Consider the following 23,692-nt stretch of genomic DNA (forward strand, 5'->3'; position numbering starts at 1 on the left):
ATATTCCGTAATTCAGTTCTGGGTCTACCATTGTCTTGCCCTTTTGAGACAAAGCAAAATGCATCATCATATTAAATTAAGTCATCTTCCTGTGTCGTGGAAGAGGCTTATCTGATCAGCTCTGTGGGAACAAACATCCTTGCTCTGGTTGAGAGGTGAAGGAGTAGGGAGAATCATGCTTTGTCACGTGTGTGCTGCAGCAGGTGCTGATTGGACCCTGCAGAAAGCATCTAGCCCTCACTCAGCACCAGTGTGATTAAAGACAATTCAAGACATACATCACCATACAGTCAATGTTTGCTTATACGGTGTGCGGGGTGTGTCTCTGAAATCCCAGAAACAGAGTAGAAAGAAGAAAAAAGAAGAAACACCCCTAGGACAGTTAGTTCATGATGTCCTGTCATATGCAGAGTAGGAAAAGAAGCTGGGAAAGTCAGATCTTGAATTTGAATTTGCCTTGATTCTTTAAAACACAAAATCCTCATGTCCAGTTTTGTTGAGTTTAGAAGAGCAAAGATGTTCATTGTCCACTTCTCAAGGCCAGGCGGTGTCGGTAAGGTATAGCCAGCCGCCCATAGCTGAGCCTTAACTGTACTTGGGTAGTTAGCTAGAGAGGTAAACCTAGGCCATGGTCTCTCCGTGTATATTAGCTTGGTGGGACAGAAATCAAGTGCTGCCATCCCACCAATCCCTGCAGCACAGGCAGCTGCGGCTAAGGTAGCCACTGCTTTCCAGTCAGATGGTCTTTCCACTAGTGTTGGCAGCCAAACTGTGAAACTGGCAGCACTGGCTTGGCTCACCGCCAAGGCCCTGTCCCTTCCCATACTCCTCTTCTCCTGTCATCTGTGCTCATCTTCCATAAGCACTGCACAACCCCTGGTGGGACCAAGGTGTGGGTCTTTCAGGGCCAAGTGACTGCCCAAGATAATTTACATGTCAAGCCTAAGATTGTGAGCTTGGAGCTCTGATACCTTAGCCTAATGGGTTTTTTTTCTTTGTTTGGTTTGATTGGGGTTCGTTTTGTTGAGATGGTCCTCCTCCCACAGCGTCTGGGATTTGAGGTGTGTGCCACTGTCTTAGTTAATCAGAATTCTCTAGAAGAACAGAACCATCAAGTGGTGTGCTGGTTAGTTTTCGTCAACTTCACACAAGCTGAGACACACCCAGGAAGAGGGACTGTCAACTCAGGAATTGCCTCCCTCAGATTGGCCTTGGGCTTGTCCGTCAGGCATTTTATTGATTGTTAATTGATCTAGGTGGACCAGTCCACCCCGAGCAGGGACATCCCTGGGCTGTGTAGGAAAGGCAAGGTGAGTCAGTGTAAGCAATGCTTTTCTGTGGTCTCTGCTTTAGTTCCCACCTCCAGGTTCCTGACCAGTGTGTTATCTCAGCAGCAGAGACGCTAAGTAGGATACGCCAACCACCATCATCACAGCCACCACACCTGCCTGGCTCGTTGTGTTTCAGGGGCAGCCTCCTCCCCTCTGCTTTCCCCGTCTCCATCTTAGTAGACTGGCTCTTGTCTGCTCCTGCCGCCTGCCACGTTCATCTCCTCCTCCACATCCTGTTTTGTCCTGTTTAATTTCTTATTCTCGTTATCTGCTTCCTCATCCCCTCTTACTGCCCCCAATTTGTTTCTTGCTCCTCCATTTCCTCATTCCTGGTCCTCCGTTTACCCCTTACCCTCATTTTGCTATATTGGCTTCTCTAGCACATTTAGTTTATGATTGCTCCACCCCACCCCACCCCCAAAATAGGTGTGTGATCCTTCTGGGGCCTTTGGAGCTGCATACCAGAGACTGACCTCACCTGTTTCTCTAAGGAGCCCCTTAAGGTAACCACAGGGCGTCAGTTGTGGAGAAGTGTCTCTCCCTCCACTCTGCTCTCTTTCTTTTCTTCTTACTGGGAAGAGGCTAAAATATTGCTGATCTGAAGGGTTATTTTGTCAGGCCAGTTCTGGCTGTGATGTAGCCACAGGGAGCAGAGATCCTAAGACGTGGATGGTGGCTTCATTTCCATGACTCTGCTGACAGAACCCTGAGAAATCTGAGGTCATCACGCCAGGGGCTTGAGCTGTAAAGAAAAGCAGGAGCCCAGCAGCCGTGGCTCAGCCCAAGGAGTATGGGTGGAGGAGCTCTGTTTGCCTTTCCTTCATCTGTAGAGTGCGCATCTTTCCTAAGGTGGGGCCAGAGCAAGCGAGGGCAGTGCTCTGTGAAGCGGACATGCCAGCAGTGTGCTTCCTCAGAAAGGAGAGCAGGAAAGGATGCTGGGTTGAGGAGACAGCTGCTTGGTTTGAGCACCACATGAAAGCCCAGCAGGGGAGCCATGTGGGTAATCTCAGTGCTAGGGAGGCAGAGACTGGTGGGTCCCTGGAGCCTGGAGAATGAGTTAATGAGCCTCAGGCTCCTGAGAAACACCCAGTGTTTATCTCTGACATACACACACACACTTGCATGCGTGTGTGCGCACACACACACAATGTTGATAAAATGTAAAGCTTGCAGTCCTGGGGTGGGCCTTAATTACTCCAACTTCGTCACATTGGCAGTTTGAGCCAACACTCATCTAGATAAATGAATGATTAGATATTGTTACTTATTAAAAGAAAATTTTACTGGTGCAGGTGAAAGCACTTGCTGCCAGACCTACCAACCTGAATTTAATCTCCGATCCCCACATGGTGGAAGGAGAGGACTTGACATTGTAAGCTGGTTAATTGTCCTCTGACCTTCACACATGCACCGCCACACACACATGCAAGCTGGGGGGTTTGGGGCACCAACTTAGGTCTTCTGAAACACTAGTTAGATGTAGCGGCTTTCCCCTAGCTGTTCTGAGCTATGGCTCTCAATCTAAGAACTGATCCTCTTCTGCACACACTCTTCAGGCTCATCCACTCCCGGGAGTCTCAGGAAGATGGAATGTGGCCATTCACTGTTGATGAGTCGCAGAGGTAGAAGGGAGAAACTCCTGCCAGCCCTTCTAGGCCATCAGTTGTGGCCTTGCATTAGCCCACAGCCAGCAAAAAGGAACTGAAGGGTTTGACTCCAGGGGCAGGAGCCCGTGGTCAATGCACTGGCTGGAGTCAGCTGGCATTGCTTGGCAGCTTGTGGTGGAAAGAGGAAGCAGGTGTGAGCCTGAGAGGCTGGGGCTGACTACTCCTGGGATTACCTCCAGCCCCCTATGCATGTATATTTCAGTTGTCCAAACCATGTCAGCATGCTATTAAACCACACAAGTGGAGACTGCTTTTTTGCAATTGACTGTAAGATCTTCGGAACTATCCAAGTGGACCCTGGCAAGAGGAGAGCTCCTTTCCTTCTTCTAGGTTCTTTCTCTCAGACATATGGATGGTGGGTTTCATTTGTTGTTGAAATTTAGAAAAATGTTAAAGTCTACAAGAAGTTCCAGCTTGGTAAATATGTCTACATGACTCTGCAGAAGTGCATTTGGCCACTTCTCCCTCCCTCCTCCCACCTGCCACCCTCCTGAGGACTCAGGATCTGCTCACCCAGCCTGCTGAGACCTGCTACTGAGGCTTTCCGCTTCTGGCCTGAGCTGCTAAGTGCTTTCTCTCTCTCCCTAAGCAGCAAGATGGGCCTGCTGGTCAGGCCTCCCTGGAAAAAAGCAGAAATAAATCAAACACCAGGTCCTACTTAAGATCTGATGAAATCCTCCATTTCCTCTCCAAATTGAATTCCTCCTGCAGGAAGGGAGCAGCTCCTGGGATTCTCAAAGGCTCTCCTTCCTTCTCTGCTAGAAGCAGAGTTTAAATTAATAGACACAACATTCTTTTTTTTTTAATTTTAATTTTTACATTCATTGGTATTTTGCCTGCATGTATGTCTGTATGAGGTTGTCAGAAACCCTGGAATTGAAGTTCCAGACAGGTGTGAATTGCCGTGTGGTTGCTGGGAACTGAACCTGGGTCTCTGCAGCCAGTGCTCTTAACTGCTGAGCGTCTCTTCCCCATGGACACAACATTCTAATCTGGCTGGGTAGGTCCTATGAAGAGGCAGTCTAAGAGACTTTACGTTTAGTGTGTGGCACAAGCATCAACATCTAGAGCACTTGGACTTTGTGGAGGAGTGACCTCTACCATGCTGGTGGTCTCGTGGGAAGGCTGACAGACACAGATCTGCTGAGGCTTTGAGCATCCCAGGCCTGCCTGTCCGCCTCTACCACCTCCACCCCACCCCCACCTGCCCCATGTGCAGCCGAGAGAGTGTGGCAGACAATTCAAGAGGGAGAAAACAATAAATTCAGTGACTTATGATTTAAAACAAAAACAAAAAAACAACTTTGTTTTTAATATGAAGATGTTAGCGATTGTCCTCCCTGTATCCTGATGGTAAATCAGCATTTGTAGAGACCGTTAACCTCTCTTCCAGGGCCTAAGAAAGCAGCCCTGTTTTCCAGGGGTTTTGTAAAGCCTGAGCCAGCTGAGGAGCTAAGAATTCAGGACTCTGCTGTGCACGTGGGAGTGGGCCTTGCACACTTCGGTGCCTAGACATTCCGAAAGCTCCTCTCTTGTGGGGTGCCATCCGTGCTGACAAGCCTGCTAATCCCCAAAGTGAGCTGAGGTGTGTTGTTCCCTTTACTACCTAAAGCAGATGTCTAAAATGTCTACTTACCCTGAGAAATTCCGACATTTACCATCACGGAAGAAGGGAGGAGCTTTTCGTGGAAGGAATGTTCTGGCCATCCTGTATGTCCAAGTTTGTTTTAACACCCTCGAGAAAGGTTCTCCAACCCCACTCTGTATTTTTAATTTAGTGTTAAGAAAGACTCTCTTCCTACTTAGGAAGAGAGCCTATTACGGCACTTCCCAACCTGTGGGTCGGGTACCTGTTAGGTGTTGAATGACCTTTTCACAGGGGTCACCTAAGACCATCAAAAAACACAGATATTTATATCACGATTCATAACAGTGGCAGATTAGTTATGAAGCAGCAACAAAAATAATTTTATGGTTGGTGGTCACCACAAAATGAGGAACTGTTTTAAAGGGCCACAGCATGAGGAAGGCTGAGAACCACTGGCCTTATAGGTGAAACTTGCGCAGGGCGCAGGTAGCCCCTGGAAATTTGAGAGTCAGGAACCCACGTGGACATTTTTTCCAGGGAGAGGCCTCTGGTGATAACAGGCATTATAGCACTTAGACACCCTTCCTTCTGATTCCTCCAGTCTGTCAGAGGATGTTACACTTCCTTCTTCCTGAGAATAATAGGAAATAGTTTTTATTGTTGGCTGGGAAGAAAGGGTTGGGGGATAGGAAACGGGAACTTACTTTGGATTCCTCTATATCTACCCCCAAGCCCATCTCAGAGGTACACAGGCCTTGGAGATGCTCCCCAATTTCAGAAGGGTGGGGAGGGAAGTCTGGTGGAGATGATTGTTCAAAGGGGAAAAACTGAAGGTTGGAAGATGAGGCTCCCTCGCCATAGGTCACTCACGGATCAAGCTCTTCTTCTTCTGGACTAGCCATTCAAATGCACCTTGACTGGGTCTGCAGAGGCACAAAGCCCTGCACCCCGACAGGGCAGCCCTCCTCCTGGTCCACTCATCCCCCTTTGAGCATTTCTGGTTTGAGCCAGGGTCAGCTGCCTAGTGTCTGCCCTCATGGCCATGGCTGTCACTTTGGCTACTGGATGCTTTCCAGGCAGGCTCATCTTTGAGCCTGCCCACACAGTAGTCTGAAGTTGCTCTGTTTTGTTTTAGCTAAAGGGTGCACTGCTGCCAGCAGTATGTTTGGAATGTTATTTACTCTTGCATTTTTGTGGCTTTTCCTGTAGCATCACACTTGGCAGAGTTAGGGGTCATTCATTTGAGAATGCCAGGTTGTGCCATTTTTCTTTCTTGGTAAGGTAAAGTGGAGGCTGGCTGCTGTGCCTGGAGGTCCCCTCCCTGCCTTCCTCCCTACATTTTTGTCTGAGCTGCTAATCTGCTCGACTCTTGGTGCCTGTTGCACCGCACCCCTTTGTCCTCAGTGCCTCAACTCTGCTTTTAATATGTGGGGTTTCTGTGGGCTTTCCGGAAAGCCTGGCAGATGCTTTTTCATTTGCGTGCCTACCCTGTTATTACTTCACATGAAAGCTGTCTATTTTGGCAGTCCTGACTCCCGCGATTGCAATTTAGTTCTCCGAGCTGAATGGGTGATATTGTGCAAGGGAAGTATAGGTGGGGTTTTTCTCTAATGGTGGCTGCGGGGGTGGACCAGAATCTGCACGCCACCGTCTTGGCTTGTGCAGAGCTGACATGATGGCAAACAAATGGCGTTTGAAGGAAGGAACTGGTGTGTATAGTTCCTCACTGTGAAAGTTCTCACAACTCACTTGTTTTAATTCATGGATTTGTTTTTAAAGAACAAATTCTTCATCAGGAAGAACATAAATGAGTTCTAAGTGCAGAAGGTGGAAGCAAAGCAAGGATCCTGTTTCTCCCTCCTTCATGAAACCCACTTCCTCCCTTTTATCCATGCAGTTTTAACCGTGGTATTTGGAGTTACAGAAGAAGCTATGGAAAATGAGATTAGATGACTCCCCATCTGGTGCCGGCCCTGGGGTCATGTGCACCCCGGGAGAGTTAGTGCCCCTCCTCCCCTCTCAGGATTCTCTTGTCACCTGAGTCTGTAAGGGCCTGCGGCTCACATGGAGAGTCTTTGTTTTGTAGACATAGGGCTCTTTCTACTCAGGAGTCTCCCCACCCAGGGCACCTGTTTGGTTCTTAACACAGTCAGCTCCAGTGTGAAATGGAAGATTTGGGGTTCTATTCTTTCTGGCTTCTCCCGGCCTTCCGCATGAATTCCTGATGTGCCTGTGAGCTGTGGGGTTTTTGGCTGAGCAGTCTTCTTTGATCACGCTCCTGACAGCACAGACTTCACATTCTCACACCTGTTCTTCTTTTACAGTCCAGATTTCAGAGTAAATGTTTCCATCGCCTTGTGATTTTCTCAGTATAAAACTTAGCGCAGGTTACTTATTACAGGTAATAGCAACCTGATGACGAAGACAACTGCTGGCAGAAACTCAGCAGCTTGAACAGCTGCCAGTAACATAAACCGCCACTCGATTTAGGTCGAAAAGCACCGAGGCCGCATCTGTCCATCATGATCTGGCACACACACCGTAATAACAGACTCTGTGGGCTACGAAAGCTGCCCCGCTGAGCAGCCACGAGGACAGGTGCTAACAGGATTCCCCGTTTTTTCTCTCCCATTATCTGCAGCCCACACATCATCTTCCTCTCTCAGAGCACGTTAACAGGCGTGAGCCATCTCTGTGGGACCCGTCTCTGCCATGAAATTGCTCATGCCTGGTTTGGCCTAGCCATCGGGGCCCGAGACTGGACGGAGGAGTGGCTCAGCGAAGGGTTCGCCACTCACCTGGAAGATGTGTTTTGGGCCGAAGCACAGCAGGTGGGTCCAGAGGATTTCCCTACCCTGAACCAAGTTCTGTCTTCGGTCACCCATTCATTCCACGGTCACATCTGTGTGCGTTAGGCACCATGTTTGCTGGATAATGACTATGAAAAGACTGCTCTCTCAGCCACGCAGCCTAGACACGGAGGGAGCAGATGAACAAAAGAAACAGCAATGTGACAACACACAGCGTGACAGGGACTATTTGGCCAGAGGGTTAGAAAAGCCTCATTCAGGACACATCTGAGAAGAGGGACGAAGCTCAGATTCCTGCATTGCATAATAGCCATGTGTTATGGTCATGGGAACTTTTAGCTGTGGATGTTTTGTTTGTCTTGAGACAGGGTCTTTCTTTAGCTCTAGTTGGCCTGGAGCTTACTGCGTAGACCAGACTCAACTTGAATTTGTGTGAGTTCTCCTCCCTTGCTGCGGGCTTTTTAAATAACCAGACTTAAATATTAATCAGCACTGGGTGTGATTCACACCTGGAATCCCAGCACTTGTGAAGCTGAGGGAAGAAGATGGGCAGGAGTTGGAGGCCAGTGCAGTCAGTTCTAGATAACAAGACTCAGCCTCAACCTCCTTCCCTGAAAAAGAGTGTAGTTCTCTGGATGAAGGACAAGGCATTTAGTTCTGTGGATTAGGTTATGTGACCCACTGGCATCCACTACTCTGCTACAGTCAGTTGTCATGTTTACAGGGAGGTTCATCGTGCCTGGGACAAGTGTTTTAGGACCTCAGTCTTTCTAGTTAGGAACTCACTAGTTCAGAAAAGATGTTGTAAACCAGGCGTAGTGGCCCACACTTGTGTTCCCAGCATGTGGGGGCTGGAGCAAGAGCTCTCAGGCCACCCTGGGCAATGCAGCAAGCTGCAGACTGGCCGCAGCTTGAGGGACACCCTGTCATAAAGCAAACAATCAGAGGCTGAGAATGTAGCCCATTGGCCATGTCTCTGCTTATCACGAGCTGAGAATGTACTCGGTAGTCATGCCTCTGCTTAGCCCACACGCCTGGGTTAGACCTCTAGGTGAAAAGCACTGACCAAGCAACATCTCACTGCCTCCGCCCGAGCCTTGACCACCGGGTCTCCTGGGCATGAGACTTCTGAGCTGTTTCCTACTTTCTCTCTACTCCTTAACCTCGGGGTCACTCTTTTCTACATGGTACCCACCTTTGCTTTCGTGGTGTTTTCTAAAACTCCCAAATTTCTTCATACTGTTTGATTTTGTTCAGAAACATTCTGCCTGGTGAATTCTTTGTGTTTCAGTGGGCAGCTTGAGTTCCTATCTCTGAAACCCAAACTGAGTCACACCTCAAACCCCTCAGCTCAGCTTTCCTGGACTCTGAAATCCTGTTGCTTTCTGCTGTGTATTTTTCTTATTCTCACTACAGAAGCAGTGTCACCACACAGTGGGACTGTGTCTCACTCGTCCTGCTTCAGAGAAGCTACCCAGTTGATTGGAGAAGAGACTAGGTTCTGAGTCCAGGTGGTGAGCCCTGTCCTTGCTCACTAGCTTTCTGAGCACAAGCAAGTTCTAGAGCTTCCTTCCTTAGACCTTGGTTCCCCTCTTGGGGAATGGGCCTAGAAGACTCAAGTTCACAAAGTGGATGATATGATGTGTAAGTGATCTTAACACATCTTAGGCACCCTGCACCCGTCGGCATTTTGCAAGGGTGAATATTAGTATGCCCTGTCTTCATCTCTTTCCTGACTTGTTCCCCTCTTAAGACGCGCAGACTGGCAACTCCCGAGTTCATTTCAACCATTCTATAGTGTCTCTAACTTCATTTTGAAAGAGGAAACTCTTCTTTTACCATGTGTCCTGCCTGTATTCAGATCCCAGCTCTGTGTGAGCATGTCCCTACCAAGTGAGAAAAGCAGGCTGGGCTGCGTCTCTCCACTGCCTGTGTACCTTCCATGTCCTTTCTGCACTCATCCTGTGGGGCCAGAAGGTGGAGGGTAAGAGAAGCACTCAGTGGAAGGGGAGAGAGAAAGGCTGAAGCAGAGGGCAAGTGGGTACTGTAGTCCTGTGCACATCCAGAGGTGGGGTGAGGCCAGAAAGGAAGTGCCTGCTGCTGTAGCTTTAAGAAAACCATGTTGGGCTCTCTCTACCCTTCCTTGTCCCCTTCTCCTCAACCTTCCATAGGGGTCACCTCACATCACCTTCCCCAGTACAAGCAGGAACTTCAACACAGAAGAATGCCAAAGCCCCTCAGCTTTTTTAGAGACCCTATAGAGTTTGGGAAGGTTTCTGGAGCAGGTCCATCACTCTGACCCTTTGTCCTCCAAGGGCCAGCCTAATGAATATGCCTTTCAGGTCTTCCTGCAGCAGAGGGTCACGAGGGCCAAGAGTGGTCCTGCCCTCTGGGCTGCAGAAGCTACAGCAGAGAGAATGCAGTGGTGGCAGTGACCCGGTGGAGACACGCACTGCAGCACTGAGTCCAAAAGCACAGCAGGGAGAGGAGTATGAAGTCACAGAGCGGGGAGGAAGCTGCACCCCTCAGAGCAGTGGCCCAGGGAGAAGTGAGGAAGCTGCCAGGCCGGATAGCATACAGCCTTCATGGACCAGATGAGTCCAGACCACTTCCACACCTCTGCTTCTCTGCTTGGGCAGCCGTAGTCCAGCTCCAGAAATGGTGGTTTAAATAACAGCTCAAGAAGCTGACAGGATCTGGGGGCCAGAGAGTTGATTTTCTGGAGTGGCCTCTTCTCCTGGCTGCCTGAAGAGTGTTCCCTCACTCTAGGCCACAAGGTCATTCTTCCATACTTGAGAGAGGAACAGAGCTCAAGTGTTATCGTCTTAGAAGACCAGAGCCCTGGAGGGTCAGGGTCCCCTCCAAAAGCCTCATTTAACCATGATCACCTTCTGGAAGGTCTTGTCTCCAAATGCATCCTCATTAAGTCCTTGGAGCATCCTGTTGATCCCTGGCCCCTCTACCACCTGCCTTCCTGCCTCGGCTGTCTGCTCCCAGCCAGCCCATACCCCTTACTGTTTTCTAAGAACAGCACACTCTTTCCAAACCTGTAGTGCTCTCTCGCTTCCTGAAGTCTCTGCCCCTGCAAGCTCAGGCCTCACTACCTACCCTAGGGAGTCCTCTGGCTTCTCACCTCCCCTGATGAACCCCATGGTCCTTCTTGAGCTTCACATGGCCCCAAGTCTGTGTGGTGCCCTCACAGACCACTCCTCATGGGAGTGCAGTCTTCCATGACAACCCAGAGGCTACACAGATACAGAGACTCGGTGAATGCATTGTTAGAGACCAGTAACTTCTAAATGTCTGCAGAGTCCGTATGTTTCCCTCCCTGCAGGGTACTTCACCGCCTACCTCTTTTATGGAGATCCCAGCCATGTGGCCTTGTGACCACATCCATGTGACAGCAGCCAGTCCTGCCTCTGTGGGGCAGTATGATGGCCTCCCCTGCCTCCAAATTGAGTCCAGACAGTAGACTTTTTTCTGGATCTGTGCAAACAGTCATCTGGATTACATTAGCAGGCCCCACTATAAACAGTCCTTAACAAAATTGAGGGTTGGAAAAAGAAGAGGTAAGTTGGAGGGGCCTTTTCCCTCCCCATGCAGAAACGCCAGGCAGGGGAGGACGGCTGTATGGAGTCAAAGGAGAAATGGTCTGTGGGGAAGCCCCCTGTGCAGGTGTGTGTTCTCGACTGGAACAGTCACAGACAGGGCTGCTGTACCCAGCAGCACAAGGGCTTTGCAGGCCCAAGAGCTCAGCCTCAGCCAGCCCTTCCAGCCCTCTTCTGCCTGAGAACCTGGGAAGGAAGGCATGCCCTGTGTCCTCGCTGAGGAAAGCCTGACCAACACAATGACTCCGATTTGCATGTGTTTTTGTGTGTCTGTGTCCCGTGTAGCTGCCCCCCCACAAGGCCCTGGAGCAGCAAGAGCTGAGGGCTTGCCTGCGCTGGCATCGCCTACAGGATGAGCTGCGGAACTCCCCAGAGGAAATGCAGGTGTTGAGGTAAGACCCCAGTGTTTCCCGCCACCTCCTCCCTTCCACCCTCCTGTGGGCATGTCCTTGCTGCTGACTAAATCTACTGTTGCCTTTAAAATCCAACACGGCTTGGGTTCCTCACCTTCTCAGGGACATGATTGCCATCTTTTAAGTCTTCCAGGGTTTGGGTTTTGATTTGCCTTCTGACATTTTTCTGGTGTCTCAATTCAAGAAAAAAAAATAGTAATAGCATAAGGGACTAAATTCTTGGTTTGAAATTCTAATAGTCACTTTATGTGGTGATTGTGGACGTGAAGACGCTTATGGTTTGGCAGGCAGTAACCCTTTAAAGCCGAAGAGGGGAGAATCTGTAAGAAAATATTGATTGCTTTGCGTTTAGTAGTAACAGATGTGCGTGTCAATGGGGCCTTTTGTTGAGCTGTTGCCCAGCAGGAAGCCGCCCACCACTGCTCCGTGCTCTCTGCTCCTGGGTGTTGTTTTCAGAGTGCACATGGCACTTGTAGGATTACAGCCTGTGTCTCTCCAGTTCCATCCTTGCTCCTTTAGTGCTCCTGTACCATAAACCTTTATCTGAAGCCTCTTGCCCAAGCCCCAGGAGCACCAAGGTTGCTATGACAACAGACGCTTCTATCCAGCCCCTGTTGAGCAGAATCAAGTATTAGGAATCTCTAGTCAATGGGAAGGGTGGCCCATCTAGGAATTACCCCTTTCTCAATCCATTGTACATGGCACCCCTGAGGGCTATCCCTCTGGGCAGAGGCCTGCCTTGGGCACTTCTGCTGTTGATTGCTTCTAAATAACCCCCTCTTTCTAAATAAACCCCCTCTCCATCCTATCTTCCATGCCTTGAACCTGAGCCACACTGGGAAGCAAAACCCAGAGCAGAAACAGACCAGGCAAGGCTTGCGGGTGCTTTGGTGCAGTGCTGCCCTTACCACGGCAGGCACCTGCACACTAACTGTGGCCTCCCGGGATGGCCCATCCCTTGTTTAGGAGAGATAACCAGAGCCATGGTAAAACATAGCCAGTCAGGAGCCAGAGTCCTGCCATTCAGCCGAAGGCCACTGTGCCAGTATCTGTTCCCTCAGCCAGCCTGGCTGCTCCTGCAGTATGGACTTGGTGCCTGCTCTCAAAGAGCTTCCACTTAGTAGAGACAGTGTCACGTGTCCAGGCCTGCTGGAGATGGTAAGCTGTAATGCCACGGGAACTAACCCGAGGGCATCGAGACGGATCTGGGCGTGTGCTCAACTTGGCAGAGTGAGGAGCACAAAGGCTTTGAGGCTGGGCAGAGCCTTGGGAGCAGAAATGACAGAGCCGTGAGTCAGGAGAGGCTTTGCATCGCGTTCTCCAGAAGCTAGCTAGTCTCGGCACGCAAGCATCCTGAGCTTGCTGGTGTTTCCTGTGTAGAATGGGCTGCAGGCAGAGAACACAGAGCATAGGTGTGCAGAGGGAGGGTCCTGGTAGAGCTGTGGTCTCCTGGATGTGTGTCTTCAAGGCACAACAGGAGATTCTCATTGAAGGCCAAGAGCAGTGAGAGGACCCAGAGTGACTGGAGCTTTGGGTAGATGGAAGAACAGGTGTTAAATAAAGACTCTGGCTTTGCATGTGCTGACTTTGAGATGTTGAGTGGACAGGTGGGCGGTGGAGCTTGTAGGGAAGAGCATTCTTCAGCTAGCCTTGGGAGCCACGGGGAAGCATGACCTTTAGTTCGAGCTGTGTGAGAGATGGCAGTGACCTTGGGCTCCATGCTTGTTTTTGTGTGGTGGACGGGTGTGAAGAGCGATGCCCAAGCAGACCTGGTCATGCTTACTTGCTCACAAAGCGTCACTGCGGAGGCCATGTAGGGATCTTTTTTTTTTTTTTTTTTTTTTTTTGGTTTTTTCGAGACATGTAGGGATCTTGCCACACGCTCAAGGCAAGCTGTCTAAACTGTAAATCCTTCACCACCAAACTGTTTCTCAAACGAAAAGAGCCTCTCTATTGTCCACGTTTAAGTCTCTTGGTGGCTCTGGTTCTGCACAGGGTGGTCCTTTGGTGCGTGGAAGGGCATCAACATCACCTTGACAAAATTATGTCTCCAGCTGTCAAGTGAGTTGCCCTGCATCCTTGGAAGCTACTTCTCACCCCTGTCCTCTGTGGAGCTGTGGAAGGCCCAGTTGCCGGAGTGAAGTTTTTCCGTAGTGAGAGGACTTGGGGAGCATTTTGGATGTCTGAACTAGAAGGGCTTATTGTGGCTTTTATTTACTCTGTCTTAACATTCAGAAACTGTCTTGGCCAGAATTTAGGCTGACTGAAAGCAGTGCAGTGAGGGACCCGGGGCAGATAGACAGAGAGAGCAGTCATCAGCTGCTGTGTAGTGAGGGACTCAGGGCAGATAGACACAGAGAGCGGTCGTCAGCCACCTGTGCAGTGAGGGACCTGGGGCAGATAGACACAGAGAGCAGTTGTCAAATCCTGTGCAGTGAGGGACCCAGAGTAGATAGACACAGAGAGCAGTCGTCAGCTGCCTGTGCAGTGAGGGACGTAGGGCAGATAGACACAGAGAGCGGTTGTCAAATCCTGTGCAGTGAGGGACCCACTGCAGATAGACACAGAGAGCAGTCGTCAGCCACCTGTGCAGTGAGGGACCCAGGGCAGATACAGAGAGCAGTTGTCAGCTGCCTGTGCAGTGAGGGACCCACTGCAGATAGACACAGAGAGCAGTCATCAGCTGCCTGTGCAGTGAGAGACCTAGGGCAGATAGACACAGAGCGGTTGTCAGCTGCCTATGCAGTGAGGGACCTAGGGCAGATAGACACAGAGAGCAGTCATCAGCCACCTGTGCAGTGAGGGACCCAGGGCAGATAGACACAGAGCAGTCGTCAGCCACCTGTGCAGTGAGGGACCCACTGCAGATAGACACAGAGAGCAGTCATCAGCTGCTGTGCAGTGAGGGAACCGGGGCAGATAGACACAGACAGGGGTCATCAGCCGCCCGTGCAGTGAGGAGGAGGAATTACATTATTGGGCTCAACTTACTCTTGGAGTTCTCCCTAAGAAAGGTTCAGGAAACCTCAATTTACTGACATGGAAAAAAGAAGATGCGTAAAATTTGCTCTAAGATTATATTTTAAGCCGGGTGGTGGTAGCGCCTTTAATCCGTGCGCTCAATAGGCAGAGGCAGACTGATCTCTGGGAGTGTGAGGCCTGCCTGGTCTATGACAGGACAGCCCTTCTGATGCCCCACTCCTGCAGTGTGGCTTGGGCTAGAAGACTCTTCCTCCCCGGCAGTAGCTTCTCTTGGTTCCCGTCATCGATTCCAGGCCAGCCTCATTCTCCCTCCCTCTCCTGCTTCCTGATGTTCTGGGAAAACTGAACGGGCCTGCTCTCTGTTTCTTTGACTGTACAGTAGCTCCAGGCCACCTCTGCCCAGGCCGCCCAAGCCCACACATCAGCCTGTCTACTTTCATGAACTAGTTGAATACTTCTTGACCAACCACAGAAGAGCTGTGGCCCCAAGGCCCCCAGGGAAGAAGGGGAGGGTCCAGGTGTGAACGGGGGAAGAAAGTTGTCATCACTTTAGAATGTGGACTGGGTACATTCATCTTGTCGGAGAGGACAGTACATCCTCTGGAGGGCTCCTGCAGGGATAACAGTGGAGTTGCAGGTGAGAACAGCAATACAGACACCTTCAATTTTGCTGAGGCATACACGGAAGCCCCTTTGTATGGGGAATGTAAACTGGGTAGTCTTGCTGCTTATCATGAAGTGTATTTAATTACTCTGAGACTAAAGGTAGCCTTAGCCTTACATTTTGACACAGTACCTAGTAAATTTACCTGGATTTAATTTTTGCTTTGTTTGTGTACTGGCTACTTTTATGTCAACTTAACACAAGCTAGAGACATTTGGGAAAGAGGGAAGTTAACAAAATGCCTTCATAAGACTGCCCATAACCAAGCCTGTAGTACATTTTCTTTTTTGTCTGTTTTTGTTTTTGAGATAGGGTCTGTGTGTGGCCCTGACGGCCATAGAACTTGATATGTAGACTAGGCTGGGCCTTGACCTCACAGGGGTCTGTCTGCCTCTGCTTCTTAGGTGCTGACATTAAAAGCATGCTCCGCAGCCTCACCACCTGCGGAGCAGAAAGAGAGGATGCTGGCTCTCAGCTCACTTTCACCATCCCCTTTTTATCTATTCGGGCACTGGGTGCTCACATTCAGGGTGGGTCTTCTCTCCTCATTAAGCCTCTCTGGAAATGCCCTCGAAGACAGACCTGGAGGTATGTGTCCTGGATGATTTTAAATAAAAGTTGTCATTGATGAACTGCCCTGCCCTAACTGGCCTGGTACTCACCATGTAGCTGCTGCCTGAGACCTGCTGCATTCTTCCTGGGACTTAAGTTCTCCAAGTCCTGGGATTATAGGTGATTAAAGGAGCAGATCTCTGTTATGCTTGTTTGGGCAGACAAACTGCAAAAGTTCATTGTTTTTGAGGTCCCCTGCCCAATGTGAGCCCACTGGAGCCCTCCCCCACAAGCACCTGGCTCTGTTGCCTCTGTCTTCGGTTGCCCACACAGCACACCTTCCTTTCTCTCCCCTACCCTGCTTTAACTGGTAACTCTGTCACCTCTCTGCCAGTGTAGCACTCACCTTTGCATGCTGCCGCCTCATCTAATCACCATCCCCCCAGCATCCAGTTCCCGGAAGTCTGCACACTGCCCTTACAGGAATAGAGAAAATGTGCCCCTAACCCCTGTGCCTGGACTACATCAGCCTCTGTAGCTGTCTCAGTTCTTACCTTCCTGTACTCCTCTGGCTTCCCCGGTACTATGGGTGAGTTCTAGGAGCTTCTGTTCCCTGACTTTCACTCCAGAAGTACTGCCTCTTCCTGCTTTTGCCGGTCCCCATCCCTGTCCCCGTCCCCACCCCTATGTGCTTTTTAGTCTGATCAGAATTGTTTCCTGTTCCACATTTGATATTCTTCAGGGGACTATATTCCCAGTGGTGTGTGTTTGTTTGTTTTCAAAACAGGATTTCTCAGTGTAGCCTTGGCCATCCTGGAACTCACTCTGTAGACAGGCTGGCCTTGAACTCACAGAGATCTGCCTGCCTCTGCTTCCCAAGTTCTGGGATTAAAGGTGTGTGCCAATCCAGTTTTCTCCACATGAAGACTCAGATATTAGATTTGTGTCAGGCTTATTAGAAAGTTTCCCAGGAAGGAAAAATGGAAGAGAAAGTAGAAGTTAAAGGAGGAGTCTAAACCAAGGTGCTGAGATCTCAGGCTAACTCATACACGAGTTGCCCTGGAGGCAGTCAGAGTCGCCCCTGGAATTGTCTCCATCAGAGTAGAGGACCTAGTGTTCTATCCCCATACTTGTGTTCTTCAGAGAGAGATATTTTCCAAGATATTTCTGGGAATAGGCTCAAGCAAATGAGTGGACATGTTTTTGCCATAGTGTCTTGGAATGATCGAGGGACTGGTGGGGCACAGATGTTTGAAAGCTACAGAAGTACTCCCCTGTCAAAACGGAGGCTCCTGTGGCTCCGTGGTCAGCACACCTGTCTGTCAGCTCCAAGGTGAATACTGAGCTACCACTGACATCACCTCCCTTATGTCACATGCACTGACTGTGCCATCCCACCTACCTCTTAGGGCAGAACTCAATTCCACATCTGCTGGGAGTTCCCTACTTCCCCCCTCTCCTGGGACCCACCCCCTAGCAAATGCCCATTTTACTTCACAAGTATTTCATCAGAAAACTCTCCTTTTCCCTTGAGTCCACTGTCTGTGCTTAGAATGTTTTCATCTGTGTGACCCAACCCACAGCCTGTGAATTGTTGTTATATCTCTACCCTGCCTCCGCCTGCCTGCCCCCTCCGTCTGTAGTGCTGGGTTCAAAGGCAGAACCTTATCCTTGCTATGCAAACGTTTGTCCTTTGTGCCATCCCCTGCCCTGTACCAGTGCCACTGAGTGCTCTCTTTTCAATGCTGCACGACTCTTCCCTCTCCTCCCTTAAGATCCTCTAAGCGTCCTCTCACCACCAGGAAAAGCTCTTCGCATATGAGGCCCACAGGGCATCAGCTTTGTTCTCAGTCTCCTCACTTGCTGTCCGGAGGTATCTCACAGACCATTCTGTGTGAGTCAGCTCAAGCCAGGCTGAGATGCCTGGAGCAGCAGCCTCCACAGCAGACAGTTGCTTTTTTTTTACAGTGGCACCCCGAATTCTAAGCTACAGCATTTGCAGGTTTGTTTCTCCTGAAGCCCTTCTCCCTGGCTTGCCTGTGTTCTTGTGATGTTTTATCTGCATGTGTGTGTCCCTGTCCTTTCTCTGAATGTTCAAATCTCTTCTCCTTTAGAGGACCTCAAACAGGACTCACACTGATAGCTGCACTCCGACCACCTTGAAGGGTTCTAGTCTCCGAATACAGTTCCTTTCTTGGTACTGGGTGCTAAGGTTTCAGCACACACACGTGGGGCACACAGCTCCACCCGCACGCAGCCTCTACCATCTGTCCTGTCCTGCCTCCCTGCCATTTTCCGTGCTGCCTCTGTTTAGAATGCCCTTTCCTTGCTGTGTAATTCCACATCATTACGACTCAGCATGGATACTCTTGCTTTCCAAAAAAGTATGATCCCTATGCTGATAAACCAGTGTCCCTCCTCTCTTTCTCTCATAGCCTCTTGTGATGACTGTGCACAATCTTACATGTTATTTGATAATCATTTGTATGCAGAGGAGAGTGTTTCAACATTTCTGACATCCAAAGGCAGAAGTTGTGTGTGGTCTCCACTCATCTTTTCCTATTGATCTGTCAACCTTTGACGGCTCAGGCCCTTGTCTGCCTTGTGCCCCTTTTCTTCAGTTCACAGAGCTGAGTGAGTGGTTGTTCCTCACATGCTGAAGAAATGAATGTTGTAGTTACAACTTCTGTCCCTAGGGCCTTTGTAACTTCTCTGGTGTGCTAAATAGATATTGTAAGAGAATGAATAAATGCTAGATTGTGTCCTCAAGAGTTGTAAGAGCTGAGTGCTCTTTCCTGGAAGGTGTGGAAGGGCCACAAGTTGAGCTGGGATGGCAGGACAGGAAACACTGAGAATGCTGGGAGATGGGGAGAGGAGATTCCAGGTGTGGAATGGCTATTTCTAAGAGGATGTACTATCTGGACAGATAGAGGGGATAGTTTGATGAAGTGGCCTGGTGAAGTCAGGCTAAGCAACGACTCTTCAAATACCAAAGTCAGACATTCCCTGGACAGTCTCTATAATGCTGAGCTATCTTAAGTTCCAAAAATGGCATAATGAAAATGGAGTTTGGGGGAGATTACCCAGACTTTGGGATAACACATGATCAAAGAAACAGAGTCTAGAGGCCAGATGGGATTAGGTGGACATTTCAGGAATGAATGCTGAACTTAGATTCATTGGCCTAGGGCTCTGGTTGAGTGAGTGTCTAACTTAGCACTCTTCAGAGCAGACAGAAATGTCAACCCAGCCTCAGAGAAGACTTCAGTCATGCAGTGTAATGCTTTTCCTGACCTCATGCCATGACTGATCCTTTAAAGGGGCTGCGTGAATTCCCAGGCTTCATGATGTTTGCACGGACTTCGAAGAGAGTGGAAGGTAATAGCTGCCATTCTTGGCCTGGGTGTGGCTGTTCCTGACTGATGTGGAATGATCCCCTCTGAGAATGGAGGCCTGAGCTCTGCTCCAGAGCTTGTCAAGTCTTTGGTCCTAACCCAGTATGGTGGCATAGGGTTTCAGAAAGGCTGGATCAGGATTTCCTGGGTTTGAGTCTTGTCTTGTGTCTGCTCTGTAGCCTTGAGGATGGCTCATCATGCTGAGCTTCAGTCTAAGGCATATAGCAAGTTAATAGCTTTGTTCAGTTTCTGTCATAGAAGTGGGTATGATGGGGAAATGCAGTAAATACAGTCAATCATTTAAAACGTGTAGAACAATGGACTCCTAGGGAACCACCAGTGTGGTTGATGTGAGACGAACAGTGACGATTTCTTAGATCCGTGTTAATACTTAGTGCTTGGTAAATGCTGTCATCCTGCATGGCCGTAGCACCTGATACATTGTTGCTAAGTATGGCAAGAGCAGAGGATGTGCCCTTCTGCCTCTGCCATCCCCTCCCCTGGGGGCACACAAGGGGTGCTGCTGTGCTCCTCTGTCCTAAGCCTGGAAAACTTCCTTGGATTCCTGGTCAGCAGAGCTGTTTGAAAATGTAAAAAAGTAAAATTCCCTAAGACTTAAGAGAGCATCTGTTTTCTTGAGTGTGAGAATGCCTGGTTACAAAATAAAAATGACAGGATTGAAGTGGGGAGTCTGAAATTTGAACAAAGATGTTCAAACTAATGGCCTGAGATAAAAATGGAATTGGCAGCACTTTTGAGACTCATGGGAACCCCTTCCTTCCCAGAGCCTGTGTTGTTCTAACTTCTCAAGAAGGCCACCCTGGTGTCCCCTCTGCTCAGCTCCATGAAGTTCTCTGGCTTCTACTCCTAATCTTACCAGGCTTCTGATAAGAAAAGAGTTTCTGTCTCTGAGGCTTTCAAGAACTTGCCTGAGCCTCTGACTGCAGCTTTGGCCTGTGCCTTTCTGAAGGTGTCTGTGTCAGTCTTAAGAGCCTTGCCCTGTGCCCTTCAGTCTCAGCCTTCTTCCCATTGCTGTACCTCTGCATGAGTTTGGAAGAGAGCAGGAAAGGGATTATATGGGAGGCTGTAGAGAGAAGGGAGGAAAGTGGGTAATGATATCATTAAATTATAAGCTCAAAAAGTAAAATATTTAATTTTGAAAGTTCATAATAGTCAAATCCTTACAGTAAGATAATCACTGCTAGTGTTTTCTTGGAAGTAAAATTTTTACGTATCTATGCATATGGCTGCCTATGTCTTATTGATTCATATGACACTTTGAGCCTATGAAGTATTTCCCGAAAGCCGTTCATATCACCACATCATTCTGCAGTGCTTTGTTCTTTATTGACCCATCACGATGATCTTTCACACCCTGCTGCTGATCAGAGCAGGCACGACACACATTGTATTCTTGTTCATTCTCGGCCATTCAGAAGAGTTCTCATCTAACCAGTTTCTCGTGACCTTCTAGGCTGACGTGGCCTCACAAAGTACATGCTTACTCCCCGCTCCCCATTTCTGACCTTTGAGTCAGTATTTTGATCCAGAAATGGCTAACAGAAGCTGTACAAGTATTCTACCAGGCTGCTGCAGAGTCATGGCAGAAGACAGGCCACCACATGCGAGAATCTAGTCTCATAGGTTCTCTGCCCTTTCAAGCCAATGACTGGAGGGTAAAAAGAGACAAAAGGAGGACTGGACTTGGGGTCATCAATATGTCCAGGGTGCCAGCCAGGGCAATGAGGCATGGAAATCAGTAAGAGGCCTCCAGGCTGGAAATGAAGGAAAGAAGTAAAACTTAGTATTTTATATGATGTCTTCCTCTATAGTGGAAATCCTAAGGAATCACCCTAAAGTCGTAGAGCAAATGAGCAAATTATCCCAGCGGGAGGTAAGATGAAGGCACGGAACTTGGTTGTTTATATTCATTAATTACGAGCAGTCTGAAGATAAGGTAAGAAAATAAATCATTTATAATAACGTCAAAGAAGTGTATTTAGGATTAAATTTGATAAAAGAAATACAGCACATGAGAATCAAACTATAGAGTGCTGTGGAAGGAGTGAGAGGCCAGAACGTGTGAGGATGCCTCCTCTAGAAAATGTCTCAGAACAGCTGAGCTCCCTGCGCTCACCTGACCTGTGGCTCCAGCATGATCTCAGAATCTCAACTGGCTCCTTGTCATTATAAACAATCTGATTTTAAAATTTATGTGGAAGTACATGGGACCCTGGAGAACCAGACTAATTTTGAAGAGGAACAATAAAGTTCTAGAATTTATACTTCTTGGTTTCAAAGCTTTCTTCAAAGATGCATAGTGGAGACTTTATTCACTATAAAGTCAAGAGACAGACCTGTAGTGCTTGGTTGATGGTTGATTGGCATTTGACAAGAGTACTCAGAACGTACTCTGGAGGAGACACCAGTGTCTTCTGGGAGTGGTGCCCTGGCAATGCCTGTCCACATGCAAAGGATTGAAACCCACAAACACTAGGAAGCACTAAAGCTACAAAATTAACAGGAAAAATACAATTGTAAGTGTTACTTAGATAAGATAACTAAAACGAAAGCAATCAAAAAAAAAAAAGAAAATTGATAAACTGAACTTGTCAAGATTGAAAACTTGTTTTAAAGGACTGCATCAGGAAAGTTAGGACCACCCAGGCCTGGGCTGCAGCTCACGGTAAAGAGCTTGCCTGGTGTGCACAAGACCCTGGCTCAGTTCTCAGCCAGCAGAGGAGGAAGAGACAGAATTGACAAATCACACACTTGATAAGAGGATGAAAATGTGCAACTGAAAAACCCAGCCCAACTGAAAAATGGGAGAATATTCTGAATACACATTTCTCCGAAGAGTATATTCAGCCGGCAAATCACACAAAAGATGTTTGCTGTTATTAAGCCATCAGAGAAATCAAGTCAGCACCACAAGACAGTATCATTCAAGATGTCTGTAGAAGACAGACAGGACAACAAGGAGTCATGAGGATTTGGAGACCTGGAACCCCCACTGTGAAGATGGCAGGGCAGCTCCTAAGGAGGGGAAATGGCTCTGTGTGACCCTGCAGTTCTCTCTTGGGCATAAACCTAAGAGAAACAAAACCATAAGTTTTATAAAGTTTTGTAAGCAAAAGCTTGTATACAAATGTTTATGGCAGCTGTTCTAGTTTCCTTCCTTGATGCTTTGATAAAGTACTCTTTATTTCATTTTCTTTTTTTTCTTTTCTTTCTTTCTTTTCTTTTTTTTGAGATGGAGTCTGTAGCCCTGGCTGTCCTGAAACATGCTCTGTAGACCAGGCTGGCTTCAAACTCATAGATTTGCCTGCCTCTGCCTCCTGAGTGCTGGGATTAAAGGTGTGAAGTGAGTCAACACCATCCAGCAATAGAATACTCTTGACAACAGCAATTCAAGGTAGAATGGGTCTGCTCTAATGCAGAACTCGAGGAGAGTTCATCATGGCCAGCAAGTTAAAATGGTAGAAACTGGAAGTACCTGGCTATATAGTATCCCCAATCTGGAAGTTCCTGGCTATATCATATCCCCAGTCTGGAAGTACCTGGTTATTATATAGTATCCCCAATCTGGAAGTACCTGGCTCCATCGTATCCCCAGTCTGGAAGTACCTAGCTACATCGTATCCCCAGTCTGGAAGTACCTGGCTACATCGTATCCCCAGTCTGGAAGTACCTGGCTACATCGTATCCCCAGTCTGGAAGTACCTGGCTACATCGTATCCCCAGTCTGGAAGTACCTGGCTACATTGTATCCCCAGTCTGGAAGTACCTGGCTACATTGTATCCCCAGTCTGGAAGTACCTGGCTACATTGTATCCCCAGTCTGGAATCAGAAAGTGATGACCACTGCTGCTTGACTCCCTCCTCCATTTTTATAGTCCAGCATCCCAGCCTGGAAATGGTACCACCCACAGTGGGCAGGTCTTCCCACCTGAGCTGAACATAATCTCTCACAGAGGTACCCAGAGGCCCATATCCCTGGGAATTCTAGCGTCTGAACCGTTTTACAGAAGCACTGTTTGTAGTGAAGTGAGACTTCTGTTGGTGCAATGAAGACCGTCTCAAGGGAGCTCAGATGGGGGAGTGCGCGGCATCTACTAGGTATAGGAGTTTCTCAATCCTTTGATCAGCTGGAAGAATGAATTTCATAAACTGATATTGTAGAATGCTCGAGGGAAGGTTGCAGAAAAAGCGCTCAGAGTTACCCATGGGTATTGAACACATCCACTTTGGTGGTACTGAGCGCATCCACTTTGGTGGTGCTCTTGTCTTACAGTTGGTAATGATTTAGTGTGCTAAGGGGAGCTGGGATGGTCAGTCTAGCTGGCTGGATCACAGTCCCGTAAGGTGTCCATGCGCCTCTATATCTAGGTGTCTGGACTAGAGTTTGACATGCACGTTCAGAACCAGTGAAATAGCTGGTGATGCAGCTTCCAGGTAGCTGTGCAAAGATAAAAACACAAAATGAGAATAGTAACCAGCACCCCTAAACTTCCTGGTCTCTGGCCAAGACAGACTGTCCGTTTTCAGAGCCCCAGCCTTGCTGCTGGAAAACTGTCTTCCTTCTGCTCTCATCAGTAGTAGCTAAAACAAAAGCAACCAAAGTGTCCCTCGGGACACTGTTAGATAAACAGAATGTGTTAGATTCATGAAATGGATCATTA

The 23,692-nt window shown here is 48.6% G+C and overlaps 1 protein-coding gene across 4 annotated transcripts in view; it reads left to right on the forward strand.

Moving 5' to 3' along the window:
- Aopep (aminopeptidase O (putative)) overlaps nucleotides 1–23,692 on the forward strand; it is a 268,212-nt gene that overhangs the window by 136,950 nt on the left and 107,570 nt on the right. For all 4 annotated transcript variants that reach the window (XR_009058196.1, XM_057787439.1, XM_057787440.1 and 1 more), the window contains 2 exons: nucleotides 7,228–7,417; nucleotides 11,290–11,396. Coding sequence is in view for 3 of the 4 variants with exons in the window: in XM_057787439.1 (XP_057643422.1) it covers nucleotides 7,228–7,417; nucleotides 11,290–11,396 (297 nt within the window). In the remaining variant the exon portion in view is untranslated. The remainder of the gene's footprint in view (nucleotides 1–7,227; nucleotides 7,418–11,289; nucleotides 11,397–23,692) is intronic.

This window comes from Chionomys nivalis, chromosome 13 (assembly GCF_950005125.1).
Source record: "Chionomys nivalis chromosome 13, mChiNiv1.1, whole genome shotgun sequence".
NCBI classification, from domain to species: Eukaryota; Metazoa; Chordata; class Mammalia; order Rodentia; family Cricetidae; genus Chionomys; species Chionomys nivalis.